Genomic DNA, 20,618 nt, shown 5'->3' with positions numbered 1-20,618 from the left:
TCTTATTTAGATATTATTTAAAAAGTAGAGTCTTGCTTTAACTGACCTCGGTAGACTGGATATTGGATTTAACAGATACCGCAAAACCCACTGAATTTCCACCAGCTATAATGAACAATGTCTGTTAAATGGGCGACTGTGGGTCACAATACACGTATTTCCTACCCTTTTTACATCAACCTAGCCTGAAATTGTCCTAAGCCCATTGTGATTGCTGAGCTGTAATAACAGACTGTATTACAGAAATACCATACTGGTTACGAAGAAGTGCTATGACAAGGATGTGAAATAAGCTGCAAAAAGATAAAATTATGGGCCAAGTTAATGTAAAATGGGTATAGTTTTCATATTCAGTACTAGACTATGCTATTATACTCATTCATTTTCAAACATGTGCCTGAAATCCCACCTCAGGGGTGGAGCATTGGATATATGGAACTATTGGCTTAACCGGACCAGGCTTTCCCCCAGTTAGTCCACTGTGAGGGTCTACTGTATAAAATATTATGGGGTGCTGGAGAAAGGCATCTTCACATGATGGCACCAACATAACTGGGTAGTTCTGCTACCAAGTTGTGGTACTGACAAAACCAGGCTGTCCCATTTCCTGGTTACCGAAACATTCCCTTAACTCCCTCCCTATTATCCAAAATGAGGAGGATGGACCGCAAGAGAAGGGCAAGTTCAGCCTGGAGTCCACTGGGTTCATATCCAGATATGCCTGGGGTAACAAAAGGAGCAACAACAGAAACCAGTATGGAAATACATGTGAAATTGTAGAATAGTTCATCAGTGACTGCAACATACACTGTAAGATACAATCCTCCCACCTAAAATATAACATAAGTCCGAGAGTTCAAAAGTTCAGCTACATCCGTACAGTAGGTATATGGCGTCATCTGTATTATGATAAACAGTGCTGTACATATACAACTGTGTCTCCCATAACATGTTATTTAGCTGTATGGTTGTGGGTAGCACAGTAAGGAAAAAGTGTGACCTCTGTTGCAAGTAACGCGGCAAATTCATGGAGAGCATGGTCTCTTGTAATGTAACATTTGGCTCGGTCCAAGTGTGATGTTTTCACACTAAAGTCTGTCTGCTCCAGCCACCCATCAAATATTTGGTATGTGGGTCATAAGATCATAACTTTGGTAGACTTTACATTATTCTTAACCCATACTGTGCTAGTGACGTAGATCTACGTCCCCTTAAAAAATGCCAGTGATGTAGATCTGCGTCCTGCAGCACTGAGAAGTCATTGCAAGCAACTAAAGTAAAATGACAGGGTAATATTATACTTCACTAACTTCAGACACTTCTCCACTATGCTTACAACACTGATTTAGGAATGTAGGAAGCAAGTGAGTCTTCACAGGCTCACAGCTGCTCTGCTCTGTCTGTAACCTTGAAGATTTCAGAGGTTGAGTGGCATCAACCTGACTCAATTCAACCTACTGTCTGGTTTTGGTGATTACTTTTATTAGTGCTGGGGATCTTATATTGATGTATTAAGCCCATTTACCCACAAAAAAAAATCCAAAATCAGTCCACAAACTCACAGACACTCTGCTCTCTCAGTAACCTTGAAGATTTCAGAGGTAGAGTGGCACCAATCTGACTTGATTCAACCAAATTTCTGGCTCTGGTGATTACTATTATTAGTGCCAGGAATATTATACTGATGTATTAAGCCCATTTAGCCAGAAAAAAAATATCCAAAATCGATTCATAAGCTCACAGCTGATCTGCTCTCACAGTAACCTTGAAGATTTCATAGGTACAGTGGCGCCAACCTGACTCAATTCAACCAACTATCTGGCTTTAGTGAATACTTTTATTAATGCAAGGGATCTTATATTGATGTATTAACCCCCCGGGGCATGAAGATGCAATTCGCGTTCTTTGGGTGTTTCCTGGTAAAAGCACAGAGATACAAATTGAGTCCCAAAGCAGAAAAATTTTGCCAAAAATTAAGTTTTCAGATGATTTGCATCAAATTTGGTGCGTCCTAGCAGGACAGTCTAGGGTCCAAAGTAAATACTTGGCAACACTGTCAGACCTTTCATGGGGCAGTGCATATCAGTAATCCACAGTATCTCACCACCAGCCAGGCCGAAAGGTAGCACTCCATCCGTCATCCCTTTAAACCCCTCTATTTTCCCCATCCCGCCAGAGGCTGAAGCCATGATTGAAATATCGCTATTGCATAGTGTTTGTGACTATACTATGAAGTGATTGTGTCTTTGGAACATACATAATTGTTTGTAATGCACTGGCATCATTATCAGCTGTTAGGCCTAGAGGCAAGAGCTGGGTTTGCTATAGCGGGGTAGTAGTAGTTGTTCCCTAGGCAGTCTGGCTATAGCGGGGTTTGCCACTCTGCTTCACCCTGCCCCAGATGATGTGAGTATTTTACCTATATAGTAAAGCCAATGCTTATATTGTGTGAAACAAATAGTGCTGGGATTAGTGAAATAACTGACCTACCTTAGCAGGCATTGCGTACGCCATAGAGATACGTTGTAGTTGGGAAGGGAACCGGCGTGACGTACGCCATAGTCGGGATAAGAATAATAGAGTAGTTTGGGATGGAATCATTGTGATAGTAATATTACTCCATATGGATTAGTGTGAAATATAAGTATATAGTGCACACACACACACACACACACACACACACACACACACACACATACTACATTACTACTCATCTTCAAACCCCTGAAGGTCCTGCCGGCAGTTCAACACCTCTGGAGGAAGTGAGTTATCCGTATTTTGTTGATTTGTATATTGACCTGCTTCTATATCTCTATATTTTACAGAAATAAGTATTGTTTTTTACATATATACATATGAGAAGGAAATAAGTACAGCTTCAGTATCAGTAGCTGGCAATAAGGCTAGTGGTCATGACGAGTTTCTGAGAGCACTATCAAAAGAAAACTTATGATATTTTACATGTATACTTTGAATAAAACACAATAAACCTAGTGAGCGAAATATGTTGGTGTGGGTGAGGCAGGAAAAAACTGACAGCGTGCTAGGAGTTATATTGTTCTTTATTGTCCATTTACTCGAAAAGCATTGGACATATCAGTTTCCTGAATGAACCATGATAAAGTGCATAAAATTCTACGTATGTACATGAAATAACAATGTAACATCTTTGATCAAAATTCATTGTTACATAGGCGGGAATATAACAGTTACTGTGTGCGCATGACAAAAGTGCAGCACGTGCATGGGTACCCACTAGTTTTATGCAATTTACTTGGAAACTATGAGGCACATGAAAAATCTGTGGATACCATGAGAAAGCCCATGAAATTCTACACAACATGATGAAATAAAAACATAACCTCTGCAAGAAAACTTTTTGTGTTAGAGTGCCATGAATAAAAAATCAGTTCCCTGTAGGAAATTACTTTTAGTTTTTAGCTATTTTCTTGAAACTAGAATGCCGATGAAATTCTCTTTCTAAACATCTAATAACAATTTTTTGTATGATGGAAAACATTCAACCTATGATGTTGGGAACTGAGATTGATGTTCCAGAATGTTTATTCACACCTGCCTAATGTACTTCTATTCATACTTTTCTGTAGAGTATTTTTTTTTTTTTTCTTTCGGCTTATCGGCTAGAACAAACATCAGCGAATTAGATAACGTAGTTTCTATGGCAATATATATATGCTTGAGTGCAAAAATAAGGCGAGAATACGTTTTCATAGGCAAGTGGGGGGGCTGGTGGAGAGGTGGGTGGAATAAAATTGTGCGCCAGAAAACTTACCGAAACTTATCGTGGATGGGAGGGTTAAGCCCATTTACCCAGGGAAAAAAAAAAATCCAAAACTGGCCAGCACAGAGGGGTATCAGTCTTTTTTTTTTTTTTTTTTTTTTTGGCCCAGCATGGTATGGGTTAATGCATGAGAGGTAGATGGTTCCTGAATATGATGCAGGATCAATATACCAGTTGACACACCATTTTTCTGCACATAACTGCTTATGGTAATCATATGAAAGTTTTGTGAAATGGCTAAGGAAAATCAATGCATTAATTTTAAAAATTAATGAGTATCTACTAACCATACCTGGGCTGCATTGCTTTAATTTTACCCAATCTGTGGAGTTATGTGTGAAGTGGGGATAGTGATGCAAACATCAAAATAGGTCTAGCTGACATTAGCTGTAACACACAATCTATTTTGGGTATCATCATCATCATCATCATCTGGATCACCTTTCCCACCCAAGGGCAGGGTGAGGAGTAGCAATGTCCTGACAGCACAAATTTGCCCAATCCAAATAGGCCATACTTCCATTCACTCATCATTCAAGCCCCTGGAATCCTGGCTCTACCGGATACGCCAAAAAACATTCACCACATTCTGCAGCTTCACACAAACGTATCCGGTTGAGTCAATCCGGACACTGCCATGCTCACAAGGGGTGCCAAAATCCCTGATCACGCATTTCTCCTCACAACATTCATCCAGCCAGCTCAATCTCTTGTCAGTTCCCTAGCCTCACTGACTTCCAAACCTCTCTTCCTCAAACACTCATCCACCATATCTCTCCACCTTCTCCTTGGCCTACCTCGCCTCCTCCCTCCTTCAAATTCGCTCAGGTAAACCTTTTTCACCACTCTATTGTTATCCATTCTTTCCACATGACCATACCATCTCAGGACACTCTCTTCGATTCTGGTGTCCACCGACTTCCTCACTCCACACCTTTCACGAATCACATTATTTCGTATCCTATCCACTCTCTGTACTCCACATACATTCCTCAACAGTCCCATCTCCACTGCTCTTACTCTTGACTTTTCATTTTTATGCCACACCATAGTCTCACACCCATATGTTAGAGTTGGCACTAACACTCCCTCAAGTAAGCCTCGTGAAGCTGCAACACTCAAGTCTCTGTTTCTTATCAAGGCCTTCATTGCACCAGCTACTTTTCTTCCTTGTGTCACTCTACTTTCAACTTCTTTTGCACATTTTCCTCACTTTTCTATCACTGTACTCAAGTATTTGAACTCTCTCACCAACTCCAGTCTCTCTCCATTCACTGTGACATCACACTGGGAGTCATCTTCTCTCTTAATAACCATCACTTTACTCTTTTCTACATTTACTCTCAAGGCACGACGCTCACAGACATCAGCAAAACTCTGCACCAGCCTACCAAGTTCTTGTCCGGTACTTGCAAGCAGTACTGCATCATCACCATACAACAAATTTGAGATATTCCACTCTTCAACATTCATTACCAACGCCATCCCTCTCTCCATTACTCGTGTTTTCACTTCTCTCATCACCCCATCCTTATATATACTGAACAACCATTGGGACATCACACAACCTTGTCGTACGGCCACACTGATTGTGAATCATTCACTTAGATGCCCATTAACCCTTACACATGCTTTGCTACCATCATAAAAACTCTTGGCAGCACCTAGCAGCTTACCATCTACACCATACATGCGCAAAACTTTCCATAATCCCTCTCTGTCTACTTTGTCATATGCTTTTTCCAGATCCATGAATGCCATAAACACCTTATGGTCCTTCTCACAAGCCTTCTCTGCTATCTGCCTCACTGCAAATACTTGATCCACACATCCTCTGCCACTTCTAAAGCCACCCTGTTCATCATTCACCGGAACTTCTGATCTCTCTCTTACTTCTCTGTAATAATTCTTCCATATACCTTCCCTACCACACTCAATGAACTTATGCCATGATAATTTTTGCACCCACTTCGCTCACCTTTATTTTTGTACAGGGGTGCAATCACAGCTTTTTTCCATTCTGCAGGCACAATTTCACTCATCCATGCCTTCTTACATATCTCCAACAAGCACTTCATTCCACTCTCTCCACTACACTTAAGCATCTCTGCATACACCTCATCAACCCCAACTGCTTTCCCATTTTTCAGCCGTTTCACAGCGCTCTTCACCTGCGCGAGTGTCACGTCTCCTGGCACTGCATTCCTTCTCTGCACACCCCCAAACCAATCATGTTTACAGCCGCTCTGCTCTCTCTATTCCCATCCATCAGGCTTTCAAAATATTCTTTCCATCTGGTCCTTACTTCATCTCCATGGGTTAGTAACCTACCACCTGCATCCTTCACACTATCACATTTCTTTCCGCTTTCACTTCTACATTTCCGCACCTCTGTCAGGAATAACTTCCTATTTTCAGAGTAGTTTGCATTCATTTTTCTTCCCAGATCATCATTTACCTCCTTCTTTTTCCTCTTCACTAGTCTCTTTACATGCTTCTTCCACTTTATATACTCAGTTCTTATTTCAACTGAACCCCTATCCTGTAACCACTTTAGCCACTTCTTCCTCTTTTCCTCCACCGCTCTCGTAACCTCCTCATCCCACCATGCCGTACCCTTCTTTTTGGTTGATATCTCGCCACACCACACACCTCTTTAGCATTCCTAACTAAGCAATCCCTATATGCATTCCACAGGCTGTCCACAGGCTGTCTTGGGTATTCTTCTTGTAATTCAAATATCATATTTGGTTTAATATAAAAAGATTTAAAAAGAGTTAAATATAAAATACAGGTATAAACAGATATACTGTACATAATTTTTTGTATTTTACACACAAAAATAAACTAATGAAATATTTCATCAATTAGTGAAACATTTCACTGGTTTACTCAAATGTATAAAATATTAACTGTAAACATTCTTATTCCTGACAGTACTTCACAATGCTTAACCAAAAGAAATATGATACACTACAGTATTTGATTTATTGAACAAAAAAAATCTACCACACTCTGTATTATGACCGAGGTTGGTTAGGCCAATTATGAATCTTACACTCCTACCCCCGTCTTATGGACTCTCAACTAACTACACTGTAAATAACAATTAAAGCAACATAACCTTAGTGAGGTGCTTAGTCAATGTTTATTAAATTTACAGAACATACATTACAGTCAACCTGCATATAATGTAGGCTTGTTAGTCACGGTTTTCTAATTCGCAGTACTTTTCCAGCCAAACCATGATTGCTTTGTAAGCCGTGGTAACCAACTGATAGCTACAGTCGCTGTCCCAAGTGACTCATTTCCGTGGAGTGTTCCAGGTCGCAGCGTTATTTACGATAGTCACGACAGGAAGCCAATCATATTTAAGCAAGACAAGCCAATCATGGAAGTGGTTACGTATCAGCTGGAGACCATGGAGGCAGTGTTAGATGCAATGATGCTGGATGATGAGGACGTGGCTAGGTTGGAATGTGAGAGGCAGAAAAAGGGAGAAAATGTGGTGGAGTGGCTTCAGCCTACCATGAAGGACATGGGTGACGTGTTGGTATTTGTGGATATGGCCGAGGAAAAAGTGAAAGGAATAGGAAGAGATGAAAACTGGCATAATGAGATCATTCACGCTCTAGAAAATGTTGTGCAATATTATAAAGTGCTGCTTCATATGCGTATAAATGAGCGTCACCAGGGGCTGATCACCTGCTACTTTGACTGCCCAGCACCACAACCTAGGCCACAGCCCAAACCAGTCTGGCCCTTCGCACATAGCTGACTCTGACAACGACATGGAGGCAGATGAGGGTGATGATACCGATTCAGCCGTCTCGACACTGGATTTTAACGGGTTCCTGAGGAAAGCTGAAGAGAAGCAAGCAGGGCAGAGCCAGCAGCAGCATGAGGCACCATCACACTTGCCCCGTGCTGAGAGGCTATAGCGTGCCTCAAGTCTCGGAGCCTTTTCCTACCCCCAACCACTTAAGCATTGTTGTCAGTCGGAATCAGGTAAGAACTTTACAATACTGTTCATTCCCATTAAATACACGCATTACATACTGCTTTGAAAGGGTGTTAGTGTTCACTGGTGACTAGTTGGGTGCAAGTATGGTGGTACGGGGCAACTTTGCCATGAGGTTAGACTCGTAAGTACCATATTTGCCAGCCTATAAGACACACCTGCCTGTAAGATGCACCTCTATTTTACAAAGACATTTTTTGGAAAAAAAAAAGAATTTTAGTATATTTCATCATACATTTACTGAAAATTATCTTAGTGTTTTTTGGGGGAATAACATCAGCACATAAGGTAAATTCACAACAGCTAAATAGAAATCTACAGGTATCAGTGAACACGGGTACATAGCAAGCAACAAAACAGAAATACTTGTTGGTAAATAAAGTCCCATACCATAGATGCAGACAAAGCAAATTTCAATATATCAGCAAAAACACACACAAAGCAAGCAGCAAAATACCAACACAATAAATCTACGTAAATACCTACAGCTATGGTTCATCCAGGCAAAGCAAATATTTCTGTAAAATCTGGTACTTGTACGAGACAAGCAGCAAAATACTGTGCAATTCCATAAATCTGAAAGCATTCCTGTAGTCCAGCACATGCAAACAAAGGAAACGTCAGTATTTCTGTAAAAATTGGTACAAGGCAAGAAGCAAAAAATATAATACAGTACTATAAATATGAATGAAATCTTGCAACTCCAGTACATGCATGCACAAGAAATATCACCATTTCAGTAAAAACTGGTACAATGCATTCAGAAATAAATTCCAGTGTCATGCCCATGCAACAGTAAAAGCAAATACCAATATTTCATTGATTATTAGGACAGACCAAGCAACAAGGAAAAAAAAAAAAAAAAACTGCTAATATAAGCTGATATACAGTGAATTAAAAAAAAAAAAAAAAAAAAAAAAAAAAGGCCTCATGTTTTAATCATCATTATCAAAGCCCAGAAAATCACCACCTTCAAAGTGAGTTACCAGTACATCATCATACATTCCTGAAAATTATTTTAGTGCTTCTGGGGGGAACAACATCTATATAGTAAATTCACAGTAGCAAAACAGAAATCTACTGGTATCAGTGAACACTGGCACACAGCATGCAAAAAACAGACACAGTTATTGATAAATAGGTCCCATACCATACACACAAACAAAACAAATTCCAATATACCAGCAAAAACACACACAAAGCATGCAGCAAAATAGCAATATAATAAATCTTGGTAAATATCTACAGCTACGGTTCATCCAGGCAAAGCAAATATTTCTGCAAAATCTGGCACTTGCACAAAACAAGCAGCAAAATATTGTGCCATTTTACAGTTCCTCTACAGAGACTGTGTTTACTACATCTAACATCTTTCAGCTGCAGCTTTGTTTTCTCCAAGTTTGTATCATTATTTCTGTTGGTGGCAGCCCAAACTACCGCTCTGCTGCCCTATTGCCATGTTCCTTTGCGTACTTGATAACAGTAAGCTTGAATGCAGTTTTATAGCAGTGTCTGTGTTAGTTCTGAGCCATGAGTTAGTGACAAAATTAAATGTAAAATGCTAGATTATCATAAACACTACCTCCGACCAGAACAGCTGTGCAATGTGTTCTGTGTCGATTGTTTTGGGTATGAAAACTAGGAGTAACATTCTAAACTAAAGTGTGTCTGCTGTGGTGTTTTGTGATGCTGCATTTAGCAAATGGGGTGCTGCACCATCGCTGCCAATATTTGTCTGCTTAATGAATAGAGTGACTAGTTTGAAATTCTTTTAGAACGTCCTTGGTCCTTCTAGGAACATTTCTCATTCATATGGTAAACTGATGTGTTAAAGTTAGCAAAGCTGTTAAGGTAAATAATACAAAAAAGGAACCAATATCTTAGGCAGGTTATGTCTGCCGGGGAAGGAGGTATGCTGAAATGTTCTGAGCTTCGTCGATCGACAGCCATAAGCTTAGCCATTATTTTACGTCTTCAATAAATCTGCTAGAAGTTTGACATTATTTTGTATGATATAAACTGTGTTGTATTACTGTATTAATAATATTATTAATAACACAAACTGAATATATGTGTTAGGTGGACTACAGCTAACAGCACCTCACCCCGACCCCCTAGCTATAAGCCTCACGCCTTTGGCACTCAGATTCCCATCGGTGCTACGAACCTATTGGACGCAGGGTAATTTTTTGGGGGGAGAGGGGGGGGTGGAATGTGTCTTATAGACTGGCAATTATGGTAATTTCCCCATAAGTTATTTTAAATCTGCGGAACTTCTAAGTTGCAGTAGGAATTAGGACTAAAATAACTGCAAATTACCAGAGTGCACTGCACTTGCTTATTCAATACAATACAGATGCTTGACCATATACTGTATGTGTTGACAAGGTGTGAAGGGTAAATTCTGGCAGACATATAGGAACATAGGGATAAAAAGGGTGAATATGGCCAAGTGGGCATAAAGAATTTATGTCTTGATAATACAGTAGTTATGCTATATAATCATAGTACATTTTTTGCAGCATGGCACCCTGACTGAAGCAATTAACCAGGTTACCAGAGCGACCACTGTATATATAACTAATGCTGAGCAAAAATGTCAGAAATATGCTTGGACCATCATCTTTGATTCGGGTTTGAAAGACAGTACTGTACTTTAGACCTAACAAATAAAATATGTAATGCATTACTGTATAATTAATATGGTGCTAAAGTAGGGTCTAACCACTTACCACAGTGTAACATAATCCAACTTTTTATTTAAGTGGAGTGAACTCATCAAGTAAAAATTCTGAGTAGTTTTGGACTAAAGTTTTATCACTGCTTATGTACATATCAAGACCATTATAATTCTTGCTATAATTTTCCAAACTTTGCATTTCCATTAGACTTGTTCCAGGAATAATGTCAAGCTTGCTGAACTTCTTAAGCTACTTAGGAAAGTGAAGCTCGTAATTATGGAATTAGTGATGGCAGTAAGTTTCAGAGCAAGGTAAGCTATGAAGAAAAAGTTACCATCTCCAGTTCTTGTAATTTCCCACTTGAAGATTTTAGGAGACAAGAGGCATTTTAAAGATGCTTTCCTTTTACATGCATCAGTGACATTAAGTGGGGAGATTCCTCATCACTTTTGAAACAAAAGTACTTGTAGTTCAAAAAAGTATGTCTTTTACTAACCTTGGTAATCAGTAGTGAACCATTATTGAGCTTGACCACTGTACTGTCATTGTCAGCATCAAAGAGCCGCTTGTCTTTGATCCATGTGACAAACTGAATGGCAGGGTTACTCTTTATGTAACATTTGATGATACCCTGTTGTCTAAAGGGGAGGTACTGCACTGTTGGGGTGAAGGTCACACGTGCTGGGTCTGCACACAAAACAAGAACATGTTATGAAAAAAATGTGTGTATATATATATATATATATATATATATATATATAGTACATATATACCGGTATATATATAAGTGATAGGTGGGGGCAATCGCCATCCACTCACTCAAGGTAGTGCTGCTCTCGGGTGTCTGCCCTTTCCTCTCCTCCATCCTTCCTTCCTTTCCTTCCATGTTCTTCTGTCTGTCTTTCCTTCACTCTTTCCTCGTCCTTCTGCCTACGGGTGACTTTACACTCCCTCTTCTATCTTTCTTTCCGTCATTCTCTCCTCTTCCCTCTGCCTGTGGGTGACTCTACACTGAGTGACAAGCCAAATGGTTTCCTGTACACCAGGAAACCATTCACTATGGTAGGTGGTAACCATATAACCAAATTTTAGAACCTGGTGGTGTAGAGGGCAATTACAGCGCTCCAATTGGATTGAGTCGGTGAAGGTTTATATCCAAGGAATGATTCGGGTTTACTGCTCACGTATTGCCACACAGGGATGAGTGAAGCGGGTCACTATCTATCTATCTATCTATTGCCAGACGCCTCAATCCCGTTTGGGGTGGCCACAAACAAATAGCCTCCAAGTCGCCCTGTCCCCCGCCATTTCACTCCCCTGCTCCCAACTCACACCCCCCTCTCTCATATACCTCTCCACCCCATCTCTCCATCTCATCCTCGGCCTCCCCCTCCCTCTTTCCCCCTCCACCTCACTCACATACACTCTCTTCGTCAGTCTTTGACCCTCCATCCTCTCCACATGGCCAAACCACCTCAGTGTGTTCCTCATAACGCTTCCTATCACATCCACATCAACACCACAACGCTCCTTTATATCCTCATTCGTCAGCCTGTCTCTCCATGTGACTCCACAGGCTTCTCTTAAATAACTTCATCTTAAATGTCCAGACCAACTTGCATAGCCCCGGGCTCCTAGGCCCCTCATGGGGCAATGTAGGATTGGACGATGGACATATGGATGGATATATATATATATACATAAATACATATACATACATATAAAACTACAAGAAAAACAGTTTACAGTACTGAACATCATACATATACCTGAAGCTTAATTATAAACTGTTACCATTATCGATATCTCTTGTGTCCTGTTGTCTTTTAGAAACCCCCCCAAGATGAGACAGTGCAACAAAAACAGCAATAAAACTTGGTCAATCCAGACAAACAAGGGAGGAGAAAGACAGCCTTCATTAACTGATTTTTCAGACTGACAGGGTTCCAGAGGATGGGACAGACACACACACACACACACACACACACACACACACACACACACACACACACAACAATATAACTACATATGTATATGTATATCTCTCTCTCTCTCTCTATCTATCTATCTACCTATATATATATATATATATATATATATATATATATATATATATTGTCAGATGCCAGAATCCAGTAAGGGGTGGTCACTTGACTTTGAGTTATTTGTTTTACGGGCAGGGGCACTAACCCTCCACCAACCCACTTGCTGACACGTAGGAAGCACGTATGGTTTGGTTATATGGTTACCACCCAGCACTGTAAATGGTTTCTTGGCTTACAGGAAACATATATATATATATATATATATATATAGATTGATAGATAGATAGATATAGATAGATAGATAGATATAGATATAGATAGTAATCCCTCCACTATCCGACGTAATAGAGCCAAAGGCATGTCCGGAAAGTGGTCCTGTCCGGATAGTGGGCACCGGCCTCCTGGACTTGTATTTATGGACCCTAACTCAGAAAAACACCTATACAACTCCCTCTGGACATGCATAGCACCTATTTAAGACCCAAATCACACCAATAAGGGACATAAAAGACTGAAATAAATGCAAAAGAACCATAAAATTAGGTTTTAGAGGTGAGTTTATACAATTTTAAACATTCTGGGTACTTACAAGTCCCTGGCTCCTGGACTGGTACTAATGGACCCTAACTCAGAGAAATACCTCCCAACTGCACATGCATAGCACCTAATACCCTATTCACACCAATAAGGGACATAAAAGAGTGAAATGAGGTGTTAGAGGTAAGTACAGTATGGAAAATACAGTACAGTACAATATGAAACATTCTGGGTACTTACAGGAAGTCCCTGGCCATCTCGATGAATAACCGCCTCTCTCAGACTCTGACAGTAAGAAGGATTTCCTGAAGCACTTGCAGTACACTGTTCATGAAGTCTTGCACTGAACTTAGTCATTCACACTCAGAAGTCCATTCTCTCAACACTGCGCACTCTTGTCTTACTTATGCTCCATTGTAACTTTATGAAATAAGTGTTGCACTCTGCACTTAAAGTCTTTGCACTCATAAATCCATTTTCTACACATAACACACTCTAGTTAATTTTAGCAACATTGAAAGTCTATTAAATCGTCTCTTTTCACTCAAAATTCTAATTTCTTAACAATATGCACTGTTTTTCTTTCACTGCACAACACTAAATTCCCGTGTGGTCGAGTGAAGTTCTTGCCATTTACCGGTAATCACTGTCAGAGTCTGACAATAGCACATGGAGGTGACCTAGGGGTGCGTCACTGGGTCGTGGTGATAGCGTACCCACTGCACACGACTCTGAAGATAGGTGCAAACTCACATCGAGCGGTGACTCCAACGTGGCTGATGTGCTGGGCTGTGGCTCGGAGCATGAGGGCCTGTCCTGGGGAGGCAATGGAGTGGAGCCAGGGCTGGGCACAGCGGGGGTCACGGGCCTGAAAAAGCTGTCAATCATTGATTGATGCAAGGAACGACGATTCTGACGATTAATGATGCGCTGCCTGAAAGCACGCACTTCCTCCAAAAGTCCCAAGGGCCCCATCTCCCTGTCGCAGTCCGGGTGTTCCAGGTAGTCCAGAACGAACTCTAGGTGTTCCCGGAGTGCGCTCAGCTTGGGGATGGCTGGAGTAGTGTCATGCTTAGAGGAGTCCGCATCATCGTCGAAATCTTCAAGCTGGGTACTGACACCTGCAACTGAAGATGCAATCTCGATATCAGACAGAGTCTGATACCCAGGATCGCCCTCGTCGTCATCCAACCACTCACGCACTTCGTCCACATCAACATCGTCCCCATGCGCACGTAGATGTGCATGGAAGTCATCCACGTCGAAACCTAGGAAATCGTGCTCCACATCCGTTCCGAGAAGCAGACGAGACCAACCATTTCCTGAAGTCTTGACAGGGACTTCCTTCCATGCACTGGCCCAGTTGTAAATGGCAGACTTGATGTTGTAGCAGTGAAGGTTTTCCAAAGTCCGCTGGCCTCGCATGTCATATCCCTCCCTGCGCTCGTCCTCGTCCTCAAGAACAACCATCACCTTGTCCAGGAACTTCCGTCGGTATAGCCGCTTCGTTGCCACGATCACTCCTTAGTCCATTGGTTGGATGAGAGCAGTAGTATTAGGTGGCAGGAATATGCACCTAATGCGGTCATTCTCAGCCACCAAGTCCTTGTCGCACGGGTGGGCAGGTGCATTGTCAAGGAGAAGGAGGGCCTTTATCTGGTCGCGTGGGATTCCCAGTTTCTCTGTCTGGTAATGTATGACCTCCTTGACGAAATGGTGGTGGAACCAGTCTTTGAAGATGTGGGCTGTGAACCATGCCTTCAAGGAATGGTACCAAACGACAGGAAGGACATCCATCACCCCACGAAGACACTGAGGCTGCTTTGCACGGCCAACAATAATGGGCTTAAGCCAGTGCATGCCGTTAGCATTAGCACAACACAAAGCAGATATCCTTTGCTTGGAGAGCTTGCGGCCAGGTACACACTTCTCCGTCTCCTCGGCTAGAGTGTTCGTAGGCAAAGAGTGATAGAATAAACCAGTTTCGTCAGCGTTGTAGACTTGACCGAGAGTGAGGCCCTCCCTGTCGATCAAGCCCTTCACCTTGTGCCGAAACTCCTCTACTCCATCCTTGTTAGTGTCCAATGCTTCGCCATGAGACTTACGGTTGGTAAGGCCATGTCGTAACTTGAACGCAAAGAGCCGACCCTCGGATGCCTTGAAGTCTAGGGCGTCGTGAAGCCTTGCAAATTTCTCAGCAGCAGTCTTCAGCTCCGTGCCACGCACCATCACACCAGCAGTACATTGCTGTCGATACCAAATCAACGTGGAGCGGTTGACTTCAGCATACTTGGGAGTAATCATCATCTTCCTCTCCACGTTGCATTTGCTTTTCGACGAGAAGTCAGCCGTGTACTGCATGAGTTTGTCTCGGGATCTCTTGATATCAAACAAAGTAGATTGGGCCAGGTTGAACTCACGAAGGATGCGTGACGAAGACCATACCGCATCCACTTTCTCCAATATCTCCCTCTTCTTCTCCAGAGTCAAAACCACTCTCTTCCTCTTCTCAGGTGGCGGGGCCATCATCACACACACGAAGAAGAGGCACGAGAGCAGCAGGAGAGCCTGCAGCAGGTAAGGCACCACCACAAAAGCGAGCACGTGGGCAGCCATGATGACGAGCGTGCACTCCCGACAAGAGACGGGCGGTAAGTGGGGAGGATGCAGGGGCGCTCTAGCGGACGTCGGAGGAATGACGCACCAAACCAAAGCTGTCCCGCGCCGCGCGCGCCAAGTTCAAATTACAGGTGGGAGAAAGTCGGATTTTTTTCGAATTTTTTGCAGTTTTCGGACCATTTTGGGAATATTGGATCCCGGGACGATAATGTCCGGTAAGTGGGGATGTCCGGAAAGTGGGCGTCCGGATAGTACGGGGATTACTGTAGATATATTTCTATATATCTATATCTATATCTCTCTATATATATGGTAGGTCTATCTATCTATCCACAGCCAGACGCCATGGCCATTGTTTCTCATTTATTGCGCCCTTTTCATCAATATCTATTACCCTAACCATGCCTATAAATGTTTCAGATACTTAACATAACTGTAGGTACAGTGTGTTTTTAGTGGATATAAATGTTGTAAAAAGGAAAACTTAGGTATACGAATGCAGCCCCTGGAACCAACTTGGATAAATCCCACAGGTTTTGTGCTTTTGTTATAACACACTAGGCTCAGTATCAATTATATGTGACAACCAAGGGATAACTCTAGATATTTATATACAGCCCATCCTCAGTTTACAATGAGAATGTGTTTGAAGAAAAATCCATCACAAAATAAATAATTGTATATCGTCAATTATAACACTGGTTCAAAGAGGATATGTTTTTGGCCAAGGGTCACCTAACCAACAAAGTCTAAAAGCATGTTTCCAGCTCACCTAAGTTGGTAGCTACCTCACTTCACTTGCTGCTTGAACTCCAACACCACACCACTGTTCTACTACTGACACTAACACACCCAACAGTGACCAAGTTCAAAGAGCATCATGGAACAAATAAATGACCATAAGCTTGCATGCTAACAACCATATTAGTGAAAACAGCGATTGTACATTGACCAGTGAGGCTTTGCACAGGATCATAATGATCATATAAAAGAAAATGCAATTGTATATTGAAAATTCATATATTGTACCAGGTAAGCAAAAATGCAACTGTGTTCTGAAAAAGATCTTAACTTTTTTGTCATCGTGTAGGTGTTTTATTGAATACCAGTTCTTTGTATAATGATGGTCCACTGGTATATGTATTTACCTATTTGTAGTATACAGGAATTGAGCAATGCTCGTGTTATCCTGTCTCCATATCCATATTTATCTAGTCTACTTTTACACACATGATTGTTGTTCTCCTGCACCACCTCTTCGTCTAAGTCGTTCCAAACATCTATGTATTTACCTAATATACCTAACTGTGATATACACGAAATGTGCTATGCTCGTGGGTTTCCGTCGCTGTTTCTCAGTAAGTCAAATTTAGCTTTAAACTCGTTTAAGATTTTAGACTGGACAATCTCTTTGTCCAGGCTATTCCATAAGTCTATACTTCTATAAGGAAAGCTATATTTCTTGATATCCTTCAAGCAGCTTGACTTCTTCAATTTCATTCCATGTCCTCTTGTTGCTCTCTTATCCCATACAAACATATCTTCTCAGTCAATTTTATCTACTCCTATCATTGTCCTGAACACTGCAATCATGTCTCCCCTCTTTCTCCTTTCCTCTAAGGAAGGCAAATCCATCTTTTCCAGCCTCTCTCTGTATGACAGCTCTGCCAGACTGGGGACCATCTTGGTTGCTGTTCTTTGTATCCTCTCAATCTTGTTAATATCTTTCTTTTTGTGTGGGCACCACACTACCGCTGCATATTCTAACCTGGGGCGAATCATGGTCACTATCAATTTTTTCATCATCTCCTCATCCATACAATGAAATGCTACTCTTATGTTAGTCAAGAGTTTATGTCTCTCTAACTATCTTGTTAATGTGTTTTTCAGGTGACAAACTATCTTGGACCAGCACTCCCAAATCTTTCTCTTCTCTCCTTTTTGTGATTAATTCATTACCCAACAAATAATAGAGTGATGGCCTCCTGGTACTTTTGCCCATTTCTAATATTTTACATTTCTTTACATTAAATTTCATTTCCCACATCTGGCTCCAATCATATATCCTATCCAGATCCTCCTGCAGCATTTTACAATCCTCCTCAACCTCTACCTTCCTCAAGATCTTTACATCATTTGCAAACAGACTTGCATAACTATTCACTCCATCTACCATATCATTTACGTAAATCAGGAACATTACTGGCGCCAACACTGAGCCTTGAGGGACTCCACTTGTTACTTCCCTCCATCCAGACATCCTGTCCTTTATTACCATCCTCATTTGTCTATCTCTCAAAAAGTCTCTCATCCATTCCAGGAGTTTCCCCTTCAGTCCTCCTATATACTCTAGTTTCCACATTAGTCTCTTATGAGGTACCTTGTCGAATGCCCTCTCTAAGTACACACAATCCACCCAACCATCTCTTTCTTGTACCATGTCAATCGCTCATGAGTAAAAGCTCAAGTTGGAAACACATGACCTTCCACTTCTAAATCCAAACTGACATTCAGCCAAAATATTCATCTCTTCCAGATATTTTATCCATCTGTCTTTCAGGATTCTCTCACACAATTTTGCGACCATGCTGGTTAGAGACACTGGTCTATAATTCAGGGGTTCTTCCCTGTTTCCTCCCTTATAAACTGGTACCACATTTGCCCTCTTCCATCCTTGTGGCACTTTCCCCTCTTCCAGTGAACACACGATTAAACTGTAAATTTTATTCGCCAGTTGTTCTCTGCATTCCTTCAGTACCCAATTTGAAATTCCATCAGGTCCTGGGGCTTTCCTTACATCTTGAGTTTCCAGTAATTTATACACTTCCTGTACCTCCACTTTTATATCTTCTATCACTGGTACATTTCTAATCTCACACACACACACACACACACACACACACACACACACACACACACACACACACACACACATGTGAAAAGATAGGACAAATATGCCATTTCCAGTGGAGTTCAGTTTGGTAGGAATGGTTTGTTGTTGTCATCGTTGCTTAAATCGCATCCAGTTGAGTTTCAATTGGTAGGTGTAACTGGTCGTTGTATTTGCGAGGAATAGTTTGTTGTTGTTATGGTCGACTGAGTAGCATCCAGTTGGGTCCAAATTGGTAGGTATAATTGGTTTTTGTTGTAGTCGGTCTTAATCTGCTACAAAGCCAGAGAGGATCCTGTGAGCACTCTCTGACCATCGACAGCTCTGGGATACTATTGTATCCATAGCAGAATCAAATATTTCTCTTGTAAGACTATTTATTCCTCTTTTCAGGTGTTTGACGGAGTTATAGTGATGATGATACATTTTCTTTAATGTCTTATGTAATTCTGTTTTGAAAAATCCTTGACTGAGGAATTTTCTTGTAATCTGTTGCATTCTTGTAGTAAAGTTTTCCAAATCTGTACCTGCCTTTGCGACCCATAGCAACTGAGATACATATACACTGTACGCTGGTACTCTAGGTATGTTTCCCAACAAATCTGGGTATGATACAATTTCAAAATTATAATAATCTCTTTTAACATAAGAGTTTTCTTGATATAACTTTGTTTTCTATTTTGATATTAATTTCCAAAAAGTTTGCTTGGCATACCCTGGTAAATGACAAACTGAAAATCAACAATTCGTTCTTTCTCTTACTAAAGAATAAGGGAAATAACTCGGATAACTATCATATTGTGCTTCGCTTGCTTTGCTCTTCCAATGATCCGACCACCAGCAAACTGAAATGCACAGAATTCAGTTCATGTATTTTTCAACACTGCAAAACGAAACACTGCATTTATCTTTTTACAAGGAATCTGTATGCAATGATTTCCCTAACATCATCATCACAATGTTATTTTAAAAACTGCAGCGGGTCCACACTTATGCAAAAACATCATTTCATCTGAACCTCTGTAGCTGGAGAGAGAGAGAGAGAGAGAAGGTAGCAGGAGGAGGTCAGAGAAAAGGGGAAAAAGTGGAAGAAAAATAGACATGGGGAGAGGAAGACTGATAAAACATGGTCTGTCAATGTAAGGTTTTATAACAGAAAAACATATCCCTGCATTCACAGGACTGGTATGCACCGTACGCTGAGTTTAACAAATGACTACATAAAATCACTACAGTATGAACTCATATGCATGTTACTTTTAGTACTGTATAAATCAATCCTTTAGGCACTTATTCCATCTGAAGTAAACATTACCAACTTCATTTTGTGTGTTTTGTTGGTATATTGCTCTACTTTTTTGTGAATTTTGGATGGAGGAGTGAATGCATCTTCTCTATTTCTCACACAGCTTATGGGGAAATTGTTTTGAAATCTGATAGAATTGACATCTGACAACTGTCATTTAGGTTCACATACCCACTGGATATCGGGGTATGCCTATATATACATAGTAATCTCTCATTTATCCGGACGTGTTCATTATCTGGACGTTGGACCTTGGCTCTATTAAACCATTAACCAATTTTACTTGCTATTATCCACACATAAAAGTCCCCGAGAACTTCAACTAGCCAGCCGACATGTTCAAACATTTGGTATCGTGACCACTGGGCTCGAGCCGTAAGCGGGAAGTAGTCCATAACCCACAACCAAAGCTTGAATGTAAGTCTACCCCTGTAATGAATGGGCAAAGCCACGCACTCGTCAGATCACTCCAGCACCTGAGTAATATAACTGTAACCCGCAAGCAGTGTCAAAACATCCGTACGCATCCCTAATGAATATCCAATGTCGCATGGCCACCAGGCCAAGTCTTCCTCAACTGCCATCACCATTGAACACAGATCACAAGCCACGAGTACATGTTTGGTGACAGCAGCCGTCCGCCTCTCTACTGAACGTTGAAAGTCCCCTGGTAGTCGTGAGTTGCATTTCCGCATGGCCACTTGGTGTCTAATAGAC

The 20,618-nt window shown here is 41.2% G+C and overlaps 1 protein-coding gene across 1 annotated transcript in view; it reads right to left on the bottom strand.

Moving 5' to 3' along the window:
* The window catches only part of LOC145399138 (protein turtle homolog B-like), a 348,093-nt gene that overhangs the window by 231,712 nt on the left and 95,763 nt on the right, over nt 1–20,618 (bottom strand). Inside the window, exon 6 of the mRNA XM_080271876.1 lies at nt 11,001–11,191. Within this exon, the coding sequence (XP_080128002.1) occupies nt 11,001–11,191 (191 nt within the window). The remainder of the gene's footprint in view (nt 1–11,000; nt 11,192–20,618) is intronic.

This window comes from Coenobita brevimanus, chromosome 47 (assembly GCF_032717465.1).
Source record: "Coenobita brevimanus isolate Jiangsu-jjx chromosome 47, ASM3271746v2, whole genome shotgun sequence".
Classification (NCBI taxonomy): domain Eukaryota; kingdom Metazoa; phylum Arthropoda; class Malacostraca; order Decapoda; family Coenobitidae; genus Coenobita; species Coenobita brevimanus.
The sequence above is the reverse complement of the archived record's forward strand: the minus strand, read 5'-3'. Positions and strand labels throughout refer to the sequence as shown.